At 55.5% G+C, this 16369-nt stretch overlaps 1 protein-coding gene across 1 annotated transcript in view; it reads right to left on the reverse strand.

The window, feature by feature from the left end:
• Positions 1-15997, reverse strand: part of COL5A3 (collagen type V alpha 3 chain) — a 35738-nt gene extending 19741 nt beyond the window's left edge. Inside the window, exons 1-29 of the mRNA XM_030299893.1 lie at positions 15910-15997; positions 11898-12059; positions 11615-11804; positions 11382-11538; positions 10702-10806; positions 10272-10427; positions 8356-8469; positions 8093-8239; positions 6996-7043; positions 6881-6922; positions 6504-6566; positions 6063-6137; positions 5883-5966; positions 5645-5701; positions 5500-5553; positions 5252-5305; positions 4630-4683; positions 4495-4548; positions 4255-4308; positions 3866-3910; positions 3705-3758; positions 3478-3522; positions 3264-3317; positions 3071-3115; positions 2091-2144; positions 1952-1996; positions 1754-1807; positions 221-265; positions 51-104 (exon numbers count right to left, since the gene is read on the reverse strand). Coding sequence (XP_030155753.1) covers positions 51-104; positions 221-265; positions 1754-1807; positions 1952-1996; positions 2091-2144; positions 3071-3115; positions 3264-3317; positions 3478-3522; positions 3705-3758; positions 3866-3910; positions 4255-4308; positions 4495-4548; positions 4630-4683; positions 5252-5305; positions 5500-5553; positions 5645-5701; positions 5883-5966; positions 6063-6137; positions 6504-6566; positions 6881-6922; positions 6996-7043; positions 8093-8239; positions 8356-8469; positions 10272-10427; positions 10702-10806; positions 11382-11538; positions 11615-11804; positions 11898-12059; positions 15910-15997 — 2253 coding nt within the window. The remainder of the gene's footprint in view (positions 1-50; positions 105-220; positions 266-1753; positions 1808-1951; positions 1997-2090; positions 2145-3070; positions 3116-3263; positions 3318-3477; positions 3523-3704; positions 3759-3865; positions 3911-4254; positions 4309-4494; positions 4549-4629; positions 4684-5251; positions 5306-5499; positions 5554-5644; positions 5702-5882; positions 5967-6062; positions 6138-6503; positions 6567-6880; positions 6923-6995; positions 7044-8092; positions 8240-8355; positions 8470-10271; positions 10428-10701; positions 10807-11381; positions 11539-11614; positions 11805-11897; positions 12060-15909) is intronic.
• Positions 15998-16369: the final 372 nt, after the last annotated feature.

Here is a 16369-nt window from a genome sequence, read left to right on the forward strand (position 1 = left end):
TCCCCAAGCTCCCCAGAACCACTAGATCCCTCATCTGGAAATCATCTTACCCGATCTCCTTTAGGCCCCCCATCGCCCTTGAAGCCTGGGAAGCCATCCTCTCCCTGGGGGAGAGAGAGTGTTAGAGGTCAGAGGTCAGAGGTCAGGGTTTCAGGGAAGGGACACAACCAGAAGCCCGTTATTAGGGCTCCCCTCAACCAGGAATCCCCTTCCTTCTCACCTTCTCTCCTTTCTCCCCCTGGAGGCCACGGTTGCCAGAGGTACCCTGAAAAACAAAAGAGACCTCCAGTCCCGCTCCTGCTTCAGAAGGGCCTTCCAACTCAGTTCCCTGTCCCAAAACAGTCAGGACAGTCCCAAAAGGATATTGGACACGAGTGGAAGGGGGCAGCCTCGGAGGAAATGACCCTTCTCCAAAGCCTTGCTAGTGTGGTGTGCAAGAGGCTGCCTCTCCGCCCCTCTTCCCACTGGCAGCCTCCCAAGGTCATCTGTGTGGGGGTGTGCAGGGAAGGCCAAATTTCCGAGTAATTGATTCCAATCTCCCGGGGACACAGTGTCCACAGTTCCTTCTGGCAGGAGAATGAGGATGAACATTCCAGGCCCCAGTCTCATTCTAAAGGCAAAGGAATGTTCCCCATTGTGCTGGCTACAATGCGACTCTGTGCCTGGCAACAAAGCCAGTCTGTGCTTAGCTACACCAAGGCTGCTCAGTTCAAGCCCAGGTGCCCAAAGCCCGGGCTTGGGTTGCAGTGAAAACTGCACTTGGCTACAACGCGACTGAGCTCAGAGACTATAAAGAAATTGCACTTGGATACAGCCTAACTGTGTTTTGACAATAGCATGACTGTCTCCAGCCACAGAAAGACACATGTAACTGAGCTCAGAGACTGTAATGAAATTGCACTTGGATACAACATAACTGTGTTTTGACGATAGCATGACCGTCTCCAGCCGCAGAGACACAAGGTTTAACTGAGCTCAAAGACGACAACGAAGTTGTACTTAAATACACTAGAAGTATTTTGACCCTCGCCTGCCTCCGGGCAATTCCTTTGACTGCAGTGTAACCAAGCTTGGCTACCGTGATTCTCTGACCCTGGCTACAACGAAACTAGACTCAGCTACAACATGGCCTTCAACTCGCTCTCTATAATTATGGCTGGTTACAACATAACTCTGACTTTGGCCACCCATAGGACTCTGTGGCCAGCTGCAATAGAACCACCTCCTTGGCTCGGAGATAACTGAGCTTACCTCCAGTGCAAAAATGTGACAAGTTGCCTCTTGGCTACCACCAAACTCTGTTCTCAGACCACAGGTACCGTACTTGGCTACAACGTGACTGGACTCATACAAATGTGAAGTCCAACGTCCCTGCCCTCGGTCAACAGTACGGCTCTTGGCTTATCCCAGCATTTCTGTGCTTGAAGATCATATGGCCCTGGGCTTGAGGTAAGACATAAACTGTCTGCCTCACTACAGAGTGCTGGCCTGGACTGAGCTTAGGCCCTTCATGGGCCTAACTATTCTCAGTTACAAGGTGACAACTACAGGACGGTACCTCCCTTTGGCTGTTCAGCTCCAGGTAACACACACATTTCTACCTATTGTCACTCAGATTGAAACCCCACTCCCACCACGCCTTTCCTGCAGATCGATACCTCTCAGCACATGTGCACAGGTTTACCATGAAGCTGGTTCCCTGGAGCTCATGCCAATGAATCACCCCTACTTATGCGCCCCAAGCATCACCTACCTTCACACCCCGAGGTCCAGGATAGCCCGGGGGTCCTGCTGACCCTGGTGGACCCTGGGATGGAGATAAGATCAGTGCCGTCCTGTCCTTCCCCCTCCATGTTACCAGTGCCCTCGTTCCTCTCCTCATGAGCCCCTGACTCCTGGCCCTGCCCTACCAACCCTCATCCCCAACCCGGCCTCTCTCCAGGCCACTCACCTGGGCCCCTTTCTCTCCTGTGGGGCCCTCATGGCCTGGGTGACCCTGGGGAAAGAAGTTGTCAGGGACCTGGATTTGCCATCCAAATTCCCAAGCCTCCCCCTCCTCCTTCCTCCTTCTGCCAGCACCCACTTCTCACCGGAGGGCCATCAGATCCTTGAATGCCTGGAATACCTGGGTTTCCAGGGGGACCCTGAAAGAAGATGAACAGTAGGGAGAGACACAGAGTCTCAGTCTGGCATCCCACCAAGAACAGCCCTACTCAGACACGCAGCGACATCAAGGTCACAGAACAAGCACACCCCACAGGCTACGAAACCTCTCCCTAGCTCTGCCCAGTCTTACTGAGTGACCCTGGGCCAGCCCCTTTCCCTCTCTGAACCTCAGAAATCCTTCACTCCTGGGAGAGTGGAGACAAAGGAGGTAAAAACAGGGTGAGGAACACGTTGGGCTGGGGGACTCCCCAGCTATATCCCTTTCTTTAGAAGTGCCTCCACCTTCATCTGAGAGAGGTGGGCCTAGGCAGGCATGAGGTGACCCCCTGTGTTCTGCGAATAGTTGATAGGTCCAGAGGCGGGCACTGGGTCCAACTAAACCAATCATTTTCTTCTGAAAATTTGAGGTAAGCGACGTCTCACTTCATAGAAACTATGATCAGGTGGGTTTAGGTAAAGAAACTATAAGGCCATGCGGAGCTGGGGGCTGAAATGGTGATAAATCGTGCAGAAACGGGACTGGCGGGGGGTGGACAAAGACTCGTGCAGGAAAAAGCCTGTCTGCTTGAGGGAGAGGGAACACATGTGCCGGGGAATAAAGATGACACCACAGATCCCAGAGAAAGGCCTTCCTGGCCCATGGATCTCGCTAATATTTTTGATGACGGTGGCTTCTGTGGGTTCCCCTAAATCCTGACAATGTGCCCTTATTTCCGTTTCCCCCAATCAACCCTTTCCCGTCAGTGATTTTTTTTTTTTTTTTTAAACTCTCAGCTTGCTGAAGGATTGTTGCGATTCTCCATTATCCAGGGCTAACCACAGGGCCCTGGTGGGAAGCTTTTCCTGCAGCAGAATTGAAGGACGAAGACAGGAGAAGGTGGTGGTAGGTGGGGTTGTCACTCACCTTCTCCCCAGGAGTGCCAATGGGCCCCTGGGGGCCAGGGAGTCCCTGGGGACATAAAGAAAGAAAAAAAAAAAGGAAGGTGAAGGAAGACATGAGAAATGAGCAATGAGCTGGGGAGTGGGGAGGCTGGGAGGGGTCTATGACCATGGCCGACTACTGTCAAACTCCGGTTATTGAAATCGATAGCTCAAACCTGGGATCCAGGATTTCCCTGCTGTCCTGGAGGGCCTGGTTCTCCCGGAGGACCCTGGGGAGAAAGTGGGGGTGCTGTGACTCTGGAAGGGACCCCAGCGTGGAGGTGCCAGTGAAGTTGACAAGGGGGCCAGGGGAGTGCACAGGGATATGGACAGATGGCCACGGGGTCAGCGCATCAGAAAGCGCTAGGGGTCAGAAGGCGGGACACGTACCACATTTCCCTTGGCTCCCGGAGCACCATCAATCCCAAGTACACCCTGGGGGAGGAGAGGGTGTGAGACCCGGGCAGATACCACACAGGAGCCTGAGTCTGAGACACCGAGAGGTACAGGTGGGAAGATGAGCAGGCAGCGAAATCAGGTAACAGAAATGGGCACGCAGAGGAGACAGAGGTGAGAGGAAGACAAGCAGAGAGATGGACAGATAGCGACAGTCTCACCGGGCGTCCCAGGGGACCAGGGGAGCCTCTAGGGCCAATCAGTCCTCGGGGGCCCTGCAAGGAGGTAGGAGCATTACTCCAGCACCCCTGCTCTGAGGCCCCGTGAGGCCTGGCTCCCTCCCCTGGGCCAGGCAAAGGGGCCTGGGGGCCCTGGTACTCACCGGTTCCCCAGCCTGGCCTGTGGGCCCCGGAGGTCCCTCTGCTCCCTGTGGGAAAGCATTCATCACTCGGTGAGGGGGGGGGTGGGGAGTATAACCCTCAGAAAACCACCTTCCCTCATCTGAGCACCTCTTCCAGGGGATCCCAGAGCCAGAGTGTAAGGCAGTAACCAACAGACTGAGCACACGTGATTCAGTTCGGGCCCCTGACCCCAAACCTGAGTCCCACCTACCAACTCTGGTACTAGCTCCCAGCCCTCAGTCTACCTTTTTGAGCCCCACTGAGGATCCTGGCCCTCCAGCACAGACCCTCACCTCTCATCCCGGCCCCTGCAGACTCCATTCCTCTCTGACTCTCACTCTAAACCATTCCCTCTCTTCCCCAAACTTACCTTCTCACCATCCTCTCCTGGGGGGCCAGGTTGCCCCACATGGCCAAAGTCACCCTGGAGTTAGGAGGGGGGGGGGCGTTCAGAGTGGAGATGTGAGGGTAGAGACCAGCCTCCCAGGGAAGGACATGCGGCACAGGAATGAGAGCTCGGACATGGGGATGGGGATTCTGACCCTGGGGGTGGGGAGGGCATCCTGAACACTGGGAGGCTTGACATGCAGGAGGGGCCTCACACACTCACCCTTTGGCCCTTCTCACCAGGCAGCCCTGGCAGGCCGTCAAAGCCCCGATCACCCTGCACAGAGAGACACCGCCTGAACCCCGAATCCTCGACCCAACCGTCCCTCCAAGTCCCGAACCTGACCTTATCACCTACCTTAGGTCCTGTGTCCCCTGGGAGGCCCCGGGCCCCATCTGCTCCAGAGCGGCCCTGTCAGGGAGGTGACAACATCAAGACACCCATCGCTGTCTGTTGAGCTCCTCCCTCATGAAGAATCCTGGGGGATTCTCTGTGTATCAGTTTAACCTCCCAAACACATCTCAAACCCGTCCACTGTTCTTTATCTCCAGGCCCTTTCCCCGAGTGCACATCACCAGGATCACAAAAATTAAAATCTCCAGTCTCCATTAATTGTCCCAGTTCTTCATTTCCCGCTGCATTTAAAAATTGTCTGGAATTATCTTGCTCATCATCTCCCTCAGTATACCAGTCTTTTCTTTTGTGCATGCTGTTCCTTCTACTGGAATGCCCTTCCTCTCCTGTTTACTTGGTTATACCTCAGACCTCAGTTCAAGCATCATCCTCTCTAGAAAGTCCTCCTTGGCTCTGTGACCTGACCAAATCCCTTTGTGACAAACTCAGTGGAGCTGCCATTCTCCGTCCTCAGTGCCCTTATCCCACCAATGACACCAGCAGACCCTGCGGGCACGGAGCCAAGACTCCTGTTGGGTGTGGAGGGATAGATGAGGGATGGCCTAAAGACTTATGAGTTACTCACCATCTTTCCCTCCCGGCCAGGGGGCCCAAGAGGTCCCTGAAGGCCTCGGGGACCCTAGGAGAGAAAAGGAGGAAGAAAAAGGAGAACAAGAAGGAGAAAGGACTTATTTTTAATCATTCTCTGGGAAGGGCAGCAATTGCAAAGGTATCCTCAGCCCCTTTGTCATTGTCCTCAAACAGCACTTTATCCTGTGGCTCCGGGAGAAGACCCTTCCCCTCCAATCCTGGCCCCATCCCCACCAGTCTCACCTGTGGCCCCATTTCTCCCATCTCTCCTTTCTGACCGGGATACCCAGGGAGACCCTTGGAGGAAAGAGATGGGGAAATGGAATTAGAGGGAGGTTGCCCTTCTCCACTGATGTGTCCCCCTCCTCTGTACAGTCTCCTTACTCACCACAGGGCCTGGGCGCCCAGTGAGCCCCACCGGGCCAGGGGGACCTTTCATAGACAGCTGGAAAGATGGGGGAAACAGATCCTCAGGTCTCCCACAAAACCCCAACACCCTCCAAAAGAGCATCTTCATGAGACAAATATCCACCTGCCCCCGACTAGCCTCCATTATCCCCATCTCTGTCACTCCCTCAATGTCCTCCCATTACCCCCCGTTGGTCCCCTGATTATCTTCCACTCACCTGAGTCTGTTGCAGGACTGCCTGCGCCTGGGCTTGCTGGAAGGAGACTGGGGGTCCTTTGAGGGAGCTGCTTGCAAACTGGAACTAGGGGGCAGCTAGTCATGAGGGGGGCCCAAGGAGAGGCCCCTCCTGGGTCAGGACTACACCCCCCAAGGATGTGCTACCCTATCCCCCTCTTACCGGCATCATGATCACAGTGCCTGGTAGACCCCGGATGCCATCGATGCCAGGGATTCCGGGGAGGCCAGCAGGACCCTGAGAGAGGGAGAGACACAGAGGGGGATGGAGGCAGAGAGATAGACAGAGATGAGAGATAGAGATAGAGGGGGAGAGGGGAGAGACAGAGACATAGGGAGAAAGACAGAGATGAAGGACACTCAGGGATAGAGACAGATGGAAGGAGAAAAGCAGGGGATACACCCCCAGAGACAGGACATGGGCCAGAGTGACAATTCACAGATGGAAAGAGAGATGAGCAAGTGGGGCCAGCGCCAGCTTCAGTGTGGTGTCCTCAGTCCCTGCCTCCCAGATCCATGTTCAGACATACACGTGCCCACCTTCGGCCACATGGCCCAAAACCTCACCCCCCCAAAAGGATACAACCCAGAGGGAGTCTCTTACCGGTAGACCAGGGTCTCCAGGAAATCCTGGGGGGCCGGGAGGGCCTGAGGGGCCGACCACCCCCTGTTGGGGACAGAGAACAGAGGTTCATAAGGAGTGCAAAGCTCGAGCCAGGCCAACTTCTGACCCACCACTGACTCTGACCCCATGCAGACCTCCTTACCCATCACTGAGCCATTCCTGGCCCCTCAGTACTATATTGACCCATACCACCCCCCAACTTTACATCCCAACCCCTATTTTGATTCACCCTTTAAGCCTCAAATATGCAATAATCTTTTAACGATATGGCAATGTTACACCTCAACCCTCCACCCCCGGGTCTCAAATACCCCAACTAGAATAGAAAGGAAGAGGGGGGTGCAGCCATCACTCACTCGGGGTCCTGGGGCTCCTGGAGGTCCCTCAAACTGCTGTCCCTGAGGGAGAAATGAGTGTGACCCCTGTTCTAGCCCAGACCTCTCCACCTCCTCCTAGCCCCAGGCCCCTCACCTGTTCAATCACTGCTGGTTCCCCTTTTGCTCCCTTCTCTCCAGCACCCTGGGGCAGGGGAATGAACACAAAAGACATGTGAGCCCTGACCATGGTCAAGGAGAAGAGCATGAACTTCAGGGTGTGTTGTGGGGTCCTAATCCTGGAGCTGCCTCTCACTATCTGGTGACGGGGAACAACTTATTCGACTCCTATGGCCTCACCTGCAGAGTCAGTAGGCAAATGATAACAGTGTATGTCCCCCAGGAAGAAGAATAAATTAAAACAATGGTCGACACATAACAAGCCCTCAGGGTAGGTTGGCTATGAGCATTCCCCTCCTTCCTTGCCCAATACCAAGGCTAGAACCTGGGACCCTTCCCAGTCTGCACTATTTTCCGAAGCAATCTTGTCCAATCCCTTGGCTAAAGGTAGCATCCCTCCGGTTGATGGTTCCCAAGTCTTTATCTTCAGCCTAGACCATGTCCCTTGAACTCCAGAATCTTCTAAACAATCACCCACTTGGCATCTCCATTTGGATGCCAAGCAGGGATTGCCAGTTTAGCACATCCAAAATGGGACCCTTGATGCTTTCCACCCGCTCTTCCTTTAGGCGTCCCCATCTCGTTCAAAGGTGCCACCATGCATCGGCTAAGTCATCCTCGCATCTTTCTCCATCTCCAGTAGCAAGACCGGCCCAGATCTGTCCACTTCTTTCTGTCCCCACTGTCACCACCTTGCTCCAGGTCACCAGGCTCTTGTTGCACAGACCACTGGTTTCCCTGCTGCCCCTCTGGCTCCCCCTACAGTCCATATGCTGTTCAGCAGCCAGAAAGAGCTTTTAAAGCTCCAAGTCCGATCAGGCTCCATGAGCTTCATCAAGAGCTTTCTCATCACGCTTGGACTAAAGGCCAAACGCATAATCCTATAGACAGAGCCATCCATTCGCGAAGTTCCTGTCACATCAGCATAGTGATAATATTTAGCAACTACAGTGGGGTGGTGGGAAGGCATTCTAGGCAAGATTAAAAGAAGGCAAAAGAGAAAATGTGGTCCTATGTGGTTCCAGGCAGGACTTCCTCCCCGCCCCCCCCCCTCACCCAAATACTCAGACTCACAGAAAAAATCTGGAACTGAGTCTGCGACGGCTGCTCTGCTGCCCGGAAGACAGGGACAATGGTAGGGTCACCTCCTTCTTTGTCTTCTTTGGCTAACTTAGTCTCCAGGGTCCTCAGTTCTGTTCCACTGTCAGGGTCCAGGGGCCCCTGAGAACATTGTGACAGACCCAAGTTTGTCCCTGATGTCCTCATTGTCTGCCACCACCAGTTCCCAGGACTTTCCCTTCCCCCTTCCCTTCCAGCCCTGTCCACTTCCCACTGACCTCTAGCATGGTGACATTGTGGCCAATAGTCACAGTGGTGGTCATGACCAAAGGCGTGGGAATCGGAGGTAAAGTTGAAGCTGGTGTCTCTGTTTGGGGGATGTCAGTGGAGGTCTACAGCAGGGACAGAAGAAGTATCAGTCCCCCAGGGGAAGCTAGACCCTGCCCCCGCCCCAGCAATGCCCAGTCCGAGGAAGGAAACAAAGGAGGACTCCCCCAAAAAACCATCAGCGGGGTGTAAGGTAGGGGACTGGGACTGGTCAATGGAGGCAAATGTGTTCTGACTGGATCAGGACAGTCGCCAGCAGGGGGAGGCCTCTTGTGTGGAAGAAGAGCAAGGCTGGGTCAGGTCTGGGAGACCTAGAAGGCAGAGTGGGGCTGGCTCGATAACCACAGTCAAGGTCCAGTACTTGGGGCCAGACTCCAAGAAGCCCACCCCACATGTCTTCTCCCAAGGCAGAGCTCAGTGGTCAGCCAGCCAGGCCACAATTAGAGAGGCCTGGACAGCTGTAGAGAAATTTGGTCAAGGGCACAAAGAGGGTAGTAGAGGCCCAGGCCCTTCCTGAGGAAGGGGTTGGGGAGGGGTTCTTTTTCTGGGCCTGAAGTGATCATTTCTTTCTCTCCACTGAGTTAGTACATCAGTGAGAACAGATGGAATGTAACCAGTGACTCTCCCCCAACCAATGGCCTGCACCAAGGATGCCTACCCAGTGACTCACCAGCTAATGATCTCCCATTAATGACCTCTAATGATTCCTACAACCAGGGGCCCATTAGTGACTCCCTAATTAATGACCCCCATCAATATCCCCTGACTAATGATCCCACTAAGGGACTTAACCAATGACCCCTCCAACTAATAACTCACATCACTGGCCTTTGTTCCTATAACTAGTTATTCCTGTAACTAGTGATCCATCAGCGGCCCCTGCAGTCAATGACTACAACCATTTACTCTCCCATCCAGTGACCTCCCCAACCAATGACCCCCTCCACAACAAGTACTAGCTAGTAGACCCTCAACTACTAAGCCTTACCAGTGACCCCCTAATCAATTATTCCCCTAACCAGTGATCCTCCAACAACAAGCAACCATGAGCGAGCCCATCTATTGCTACCCCACCAATGACCCAGACAGTAATTTCACTAATCAGTGACCCATCAATGCCTTCCCAACTAATAATCCATCAGGGACTCCCAAACCAATTATCTCATCCATGACCCCTGAAAGTCATTTCTCCAACTGGTGACTATAACTGGTGACCCCACTAGTGCCTTCTAATCAGTGGTCCCCTACTGATGACCTACCTTCCTTCCCAGCTAATAATCCCCATCAGTGGCCCCTTCCCATTAACCCTAAACCAGTGACAACAATAACACCAACAGTGGTCTCTATCAATGACTTCCAACAATGACCCCCACTTAGGAACCTCTCAAACATCAACCTCAATCAATATCTCCCTTTAGTGACCTCCCAACCCGCAATCTCTATCAGGAAAGCCAAATAGTGCCCCCCAATTAGACTTCTCCAATGAATAACCCTCACCAGCTACCTAGACCAATCAATCCCAAACAATGACACTCTAACTAATGAACCCATTATTCACTCCAGCTAATTGCTGCCCTTAAGCAGTAGCCTCCATCAAGAACCTCCTAATATAAGGTAATCATCTGGGTTTGCCCCTTTCCTCCAGCCCCAAAAACTGGACATTGAGGAGCAGAGATGAGAAAGCTCATAAGACAGTTCCAGCCCCCCTGCCACACAGACATAGTTATCAGTCAGCTGAGACAAGTCAAAGGTCAGGCATTGGAGACCAAAGGCATAGAACTTGGATGAGGTACCAGCAGTCAGTAGGAATCAGAGACCAGAGGTCAGGCAGTCAAAGAGCAGAGGTGAGTGGCTGCAGATCCCTTACCTGGTTCTCCAGGGAGCCAGGAGGTAGGCTTGGGGTCAAAGTCTCCTTGTTCTTCTTCTTCTTCCTGCCCTTCCCCTTACGACCTCGCCCTTTTTTCTTCCCTTTTCCCTTCCCCTTACGTCGAGGGGCTGGAGTTTCTGGCTCACCCTGGGGGGCCTGGGAAGAGGACCTCCATCAGGTCCAGGGCCCCGCAGTGGAGCCCCCATGGCTCAGTCATCTGGGACCATGCTGGCACATGGCTCATTGGTCCCATGTTTTGAACCCAGGGCTCACTCAGTCCTGTGACCTAGGGTCAAGCATACGATCTGGATCCAAGAATCACTCAGTTATGTGACTTAGATCAAGGTCACTCATGCCTAGGATCTTCTTGAGGGCAGGAGTCACTCAGTCCCAGGTAGGGGTCAGAATTCAGGACGGACGCCTCACTTACCCCTGTGGCTACAGGGTCCAGGTTGTCACAGCCAGGAAGGTACCGCTCACAGGCCTGGAAGGCAGCCTGAGGATCTGGACTTATCAGCAACTCCTGAATATCTCCCTGGGGAGAGGATGGGGGCCAGGGAAAGAAAGCCACAGGCTGACTCTGACACCCTGTTCCAGGCACCAAGGCTTGGTATTTCTCTACCCAGGGCCCCATAAGTATAAAGAGGCGGTGGCCCCACCACGGCCCCCACAATCCCTCTGAGAGGGAGGAAGATTCTGTCACGGTCGCACCAAATCACAGCCATAAATCATACCCTACAACACCTGTCCCATCAGAGGCACATTTGTTCCTTTGCCCCCAGGCACCTGACACCTAATATGTGCCAGGTGCCTTTTAAGGTATTGGGGATAAGGAGGGGAACAAGATGAATGTGGTCCCTGGCCCCCTGGAGGGGACACACATCACAACCACACACAGTCACACACCATCGTAGCAACCAGTACCGTCCCACGTCTCCACCGTATTCTACCACGAGTCAAGTATGCACTATCGCGTACTGTTGTTTTGTGGCTCTACAATCTCACGCACCACAAGATGCACAACGATGCATTCCACTCCCTCGCCTCAGCTTCCTGGACAAAACGCCTTCCCGTCCCCTGCCTCAGTTTCCCCGACCACTGAACCCCTACCTCAAAAGTCTCCTCCCCGAGGTCCTGGGTTCCCAACACAGTGAGTCCAGCCGTGCTAATGAATCGAGGCCCCTGGCCCAACGTGGGGGGCTGAGGTTCACAGTCGGCCACCAGAGTCACCATCCTGCCATCCACACTGATTGCCACACGGTGCCACCTGCAAGAGGACAGTCTCAGTGGGGGGTGCTTCTCCACCCCACTTCTCTCTGGACCCCAACCTTCCCTATACTCACCTGCCATCCATGAGGTTGACCTGCTGGGGGAGGGGGCTGAAGGAGTCACCTAGGAGACCCAGAGCTGGCCCCAGAGCCAGGCCCAGCTGCCGAGCACCACCCTCATCATAAATGGACAGAAGGACAGATTGGTTGGCTGGCTGGCCCCGCAGAGTGATCAGCACGGAAAAGTTCTCGGGAAAGTGCCCATCTGAAGGGGCAGAGGGAAAGGGGCAGCTTAGAGGGCCTGGCAGGGACCCATGCTCCCAGGATGACCCCCCCAACCCCTCCTGCACTGACTCACCTGGAAAAAGCTCCCACGTAGGGATGCCAAGTGTGGTGGCCTTGCCAACCCTGAATGCCCGGTCACCCTCCGGGGCCCTCTGGGGGCAGAAGCCAGGCCCTTCAGAGACCCCAGCCTGGCCCCCTCGCACACCCAGGGCCTTCAGCACATCCACAGGGTCTGCTGTAGAGAGAAGCCGGGGTGCAGGGCAGTTAAAACAAATCTAGGACTCCATGTGAGCAGCTCAGGTTTGGGGGCTTCAGCCCCCCACGGTGTTTGTGGGTCAGAGAGAAGGAGCAGGAGCGGGACCTGACCCATCTCACCACCCCACAGCTGTTCCAGCCTCGTCAGCCTGTTGACTCCTGTTCCCCACCACCCCCCCCGCTTGGTTTTTGGTAGGGGAAAAAAAAAAAAAGCTGACCTACTTCTGGGATGAATCAAGGCTTCCTGGCCTGAGCCCCAGAGCCAGACTGTCCCCCTCTCTGCTCTCCCCCGCACCAACTCCCTGGGGCTGCTTCCCAGCCTGAAGCCCCCTGCCAGGGGAAACCCGCTTGGAGAGGGGGGGCTCCTAGTGTGTGTGTTTCCCCCACCTCCTCCCTCTGACCTCCTCCTTTGACTGCCACTTCCTCTGAATTCCTCCTCCCTGATCATCACCCATGATCTACTCCCTTTCACCACTACCTCTCCTGACTTCTTCCTTCTGACCCCCTCCTTGATCACCATCACCCATGACCTCCTCTTTCTGCCTAACCCAGTCTCCTCCATCTGACCTGTGACCTCCCCATTTTATCACCTTCTCTGACCTCCTCCTGATGACTGCCTCTCTCTAATAACCTCCTGACCTCCTCCCTCTGGCCCTATCCCTCCTGACCTCCTCCCTCTGACCCTATCCCTCTTATCCTAGCAAAGGAGGGAACTGGTCTGGCCCAACCAGATCCTAATCCAGGCCATCCTACCAGCCCCACCCCACACAGCAGGCCAGTGCTAAGTGGAACCACATGGCTTGGGCAGGGGAGGGCGGGGGCTTCCTCTGGGCCCAAAGCCCCTGCCTGCTCTCCCCTCCCCCCAGCAGACTGTCCCACTGACCCCCTGACCCAGCCTCTTGGCAGGAGTCAGATTCTGTCAAATCTGTCCATGACCTCACCCTGGGGGCGGTTCTACTGACCTCACCATTGGGAGTGAGGGTGGGGGGCCAGACTTGGGGGAGATAGGGGCTTGGATGAGGGACCCCCATCCCAGCTCCTCCTGGGTCAGACCCTTCATTCTCCAGATTTACAGACCCTTATTCCAGCCTCCGCTCACTCTTGCCTCCAACCTCCTGTTCTGTCTTTCTCCTCTCCCCCTCCCTGCCCTCTCTCTGTCCCACTTTCTGTGTTGGTCTTTCCAGGTCTTTCTCTGCATCCAACTCTGAATCAGTCTGTCTCTCTCACTCTCTTGTTTCCTAGCTCTTTCTGCGTGTCTCCTGGTACTTCATTGGTTCTCCTTCCTCTCTGTCTCTCTGTCCCTCTGTCCCTCCTCTCTCTCCCTCTCCCTCGCTCTCTCTCTATAGATAGATAGATAGATAGATAGATAGATAGATAGATATATACATATATATACATATATACCGCATATCTGGCAGGGGTTACTCTCCTCATCCCCCTGTCTCTCATACACACACACACACACACACACACACACACACACCCCTGTTCTGCTGCTGCCACCACCAGCCCCGTCTCTAATTGCCTGTTCTCTGGCTAGGCTGTCATTAAGAGGTATTTGGGTTACAGTCCCCTGAGACTAAGATCTGGGCTCCCAGGCTCTGTCAACCACAAGGGTCACTCCCCCATGGAATGATCATCCCAGCTGCCCCCTCTCCAGGCTGGAGCCCCAGGGAGGGCTGAGAGTCACGACCCCATACAGCGTGGCTCTCCCAGGCTTTCCCCTCACCCAGACCCCTGTCTCGATGCAGCAGGAATGGGTGTCCCCTCAACCAGCTGCTCACTCACATTTAAAAAGTCCTTCTCAGCACCTAACCCAAATGTCTCTTGCTTCAATCTTGCATATCTTCTGTAGTGACCTTTCAGAAACTGACTGCCCTTTCTTTTCATGGCTGGCTCTGTGACAAGGGGACACACAAGAGGCATTGAGTCCTGCCTGCAGGGTCAGAGGGTGGGGGTCTGTCAGGGACCCAGCCTGACCTTCCCCCACTCTCTCTCCTGTGCTGGTCAGGGCCCCAGGAAGATGTTGGATGGGGTCTAGGATATGAAGGGAGGCAGGCAGGGCCTAACTAGGCTGGGACATGGTTGGGATCTCCTCAGATGTTCAGGAGAGCACAGGTGTGGGTGTGGGTGCTACTGTGTACATGAGATTGTGTAAGCACGTGCATGACTCTGTATGGACCAGGGAATGGCTGAGCACGTTGTCAGCATAGGCCAAGGATTTGGCCTACAATGGAGAGCCGAGGTGCAGCTATTTGATGTGTGGGTGGGTATCTCCTGGCAGTGAGTTCACAGTCGGGCTGGTCACGCAGGTGAGTCCGTGATTATAATAGGCGACACTTGAGATGGGGAACTGTGGTCACATGGGAGAGTACGGACAAGTAGGCGAGCAGGTGACTGGTTGTGAATGCTGACTGTATTGTGTGGATACCAGTGCACACATGTGCAAGAGTTGGAACGTGTAGGAGGGTGACAAAGGCTGTGACCCTGTGGCGGGTGGCTGCTGGGGTTGCCTGGGGCGTGGGCCCCGGTGTTTCACTTTGGGGTGTCCCAGAGGGCTTATATTTTGAATGGATGCCTATGATGGCACTAATGTATGGATGTGTCAGCATGGGAATGGGACATAGGCCAATTTAGGATAATCCACGTGAACAGGCACCTCCCTGAACTCCAGAGAAAGTGAGAAAGTGCAGGATGGGGTGTGTGTGTGTGTGTGTGTGTGTGTGTGTGTGTGTTGGGGGACTGAGCTCACCCTAGGGAGCGATTTCCAGGAGGCTCTAGCCCAGTCTCTCTCAGACCAGGGATGCCACTTGAGGGACCACAACCTTCCCAAACCCCTGGGCGCCCCCAACCGCGAACCCTGTGGGGCGGAGCTCGGCGTCCAGCCAAAAGCGCGCAGCTGGGCGTGCGTCAGCGCTGACTCACCCGTCCGCCGGCCCCCGGGACCCTTGGGGCCCCTGAGAAATTCCTCGGGAAAAACACCCGCAGCTCGCTCGGCTGGGGGGAGCAACTTCCACTTCCGCCCCCGCCCGCGCTCCGCCCCGCCCCGCCCCGCGCCCCGCCCCGCCTCGCCCCTCACCGCGGCCCTCCCGAGGCCCTGTCCATGGTGCTGATCGCGGCTCTGGGGAGTGCGGGGTGGGGGGAGGGGGGAGAAGTAGGGACAGAGGAGGTGGGCGCGCGCCAATTGGAGGCAGAGGAGGGAGAGGAAGAATAGGATGCAGCCATTAGGGGAGATGGAAAGGAAACTGAGTCCCCGATTAGCCCCCTCCCTTACTCGTCCCCACTCACCTTCACCCCCAGAATCACCCACTCACGTCCTCATGGGCGATTGTTTACGCCCCAGAATCACAACCGACCCTCATCGGGTCACTCAAAGACAAACAATCATACGCGTAACACTCACACGATTATTCTCTTAGGTCAGCCCCACACAGACACACCCACAACTCACAATCACCATACCCTTGGCCAGGAATCACCCATCACCCACATTCATACAATAGTCGTCAACTCCCACACCCACTTTCCCACACACGATTTCACTTCAAATGGCCTCACACACACATTGCCGCACACACAACTCTACGTCGCATTCATTCCAACGCATCCACCAGTAAAACACGGCCACACGTTTCCCCCCTCCCGCCAGCTGTCACACCCACAAATCGCCCAGAGTCTGACACGCGAGCCCGAACACAACACCCTATCCACGCGCAACGCGCACGCCCCCCCTGCACGTCCCCCCCCCCATTCCTGACTCCACCCCATCTTTAGGACCTCGTTAGATCCTGCACCGGGGTCCTTTTCCTATCTCCTCCCTCCGGACTCACCGGCCTGCGTCCGGAGCAGAAACTGCAGCGAGGCCAGGAGCAGGCAGAGGCCGGCCCGCGGCTGGCTCAGGCCTCTGCGACTCCCCATCCCGGCGGGCCCCACACGCAAGGCGGGGACCGGCCGGGGCGTCTACGGGGCGCGGCGTCTCCTCGGGCTCCGTGCGCTCACTTGCCGCGGCCGGCTCCACTCGGGATCGGCAGGAGACTGCGGGAGACCCCGCCCTGGCCTCGCCCTGCGCTCCAGAGCCCGGCCGGGCGGGGCTCGCTGGAGGGAGGGGGGGGGTGGCTGACAGCTGGTGGGGGAGTTGGGAAAGTTTGTGCTGAGTGCTGATTGGCCGGCCAAGGCCGGAGCCCTGGGCAAGGAGCTGGGTCCTCTATGCCCCACCCCACAGTGGAGGAAAAGGGTCACTCCCACCCAGCCTTAGAATTCGGGGTCCCAGACTTACCCCAAACTCTTTCC

Source organism: Lynx canadensis, chromosome A2, assembly GCF_007474595.2.
Source record: "Lynx canadensis isolate LIC74 chromosome A2, mLynCan4.pri.v2, whole genome shotgun sequence".
NCBI lineage: Eukaryota > Metazoa > Chordata > Mammalia > Carnivora > Felidae > Lynx > Lynx canadensis.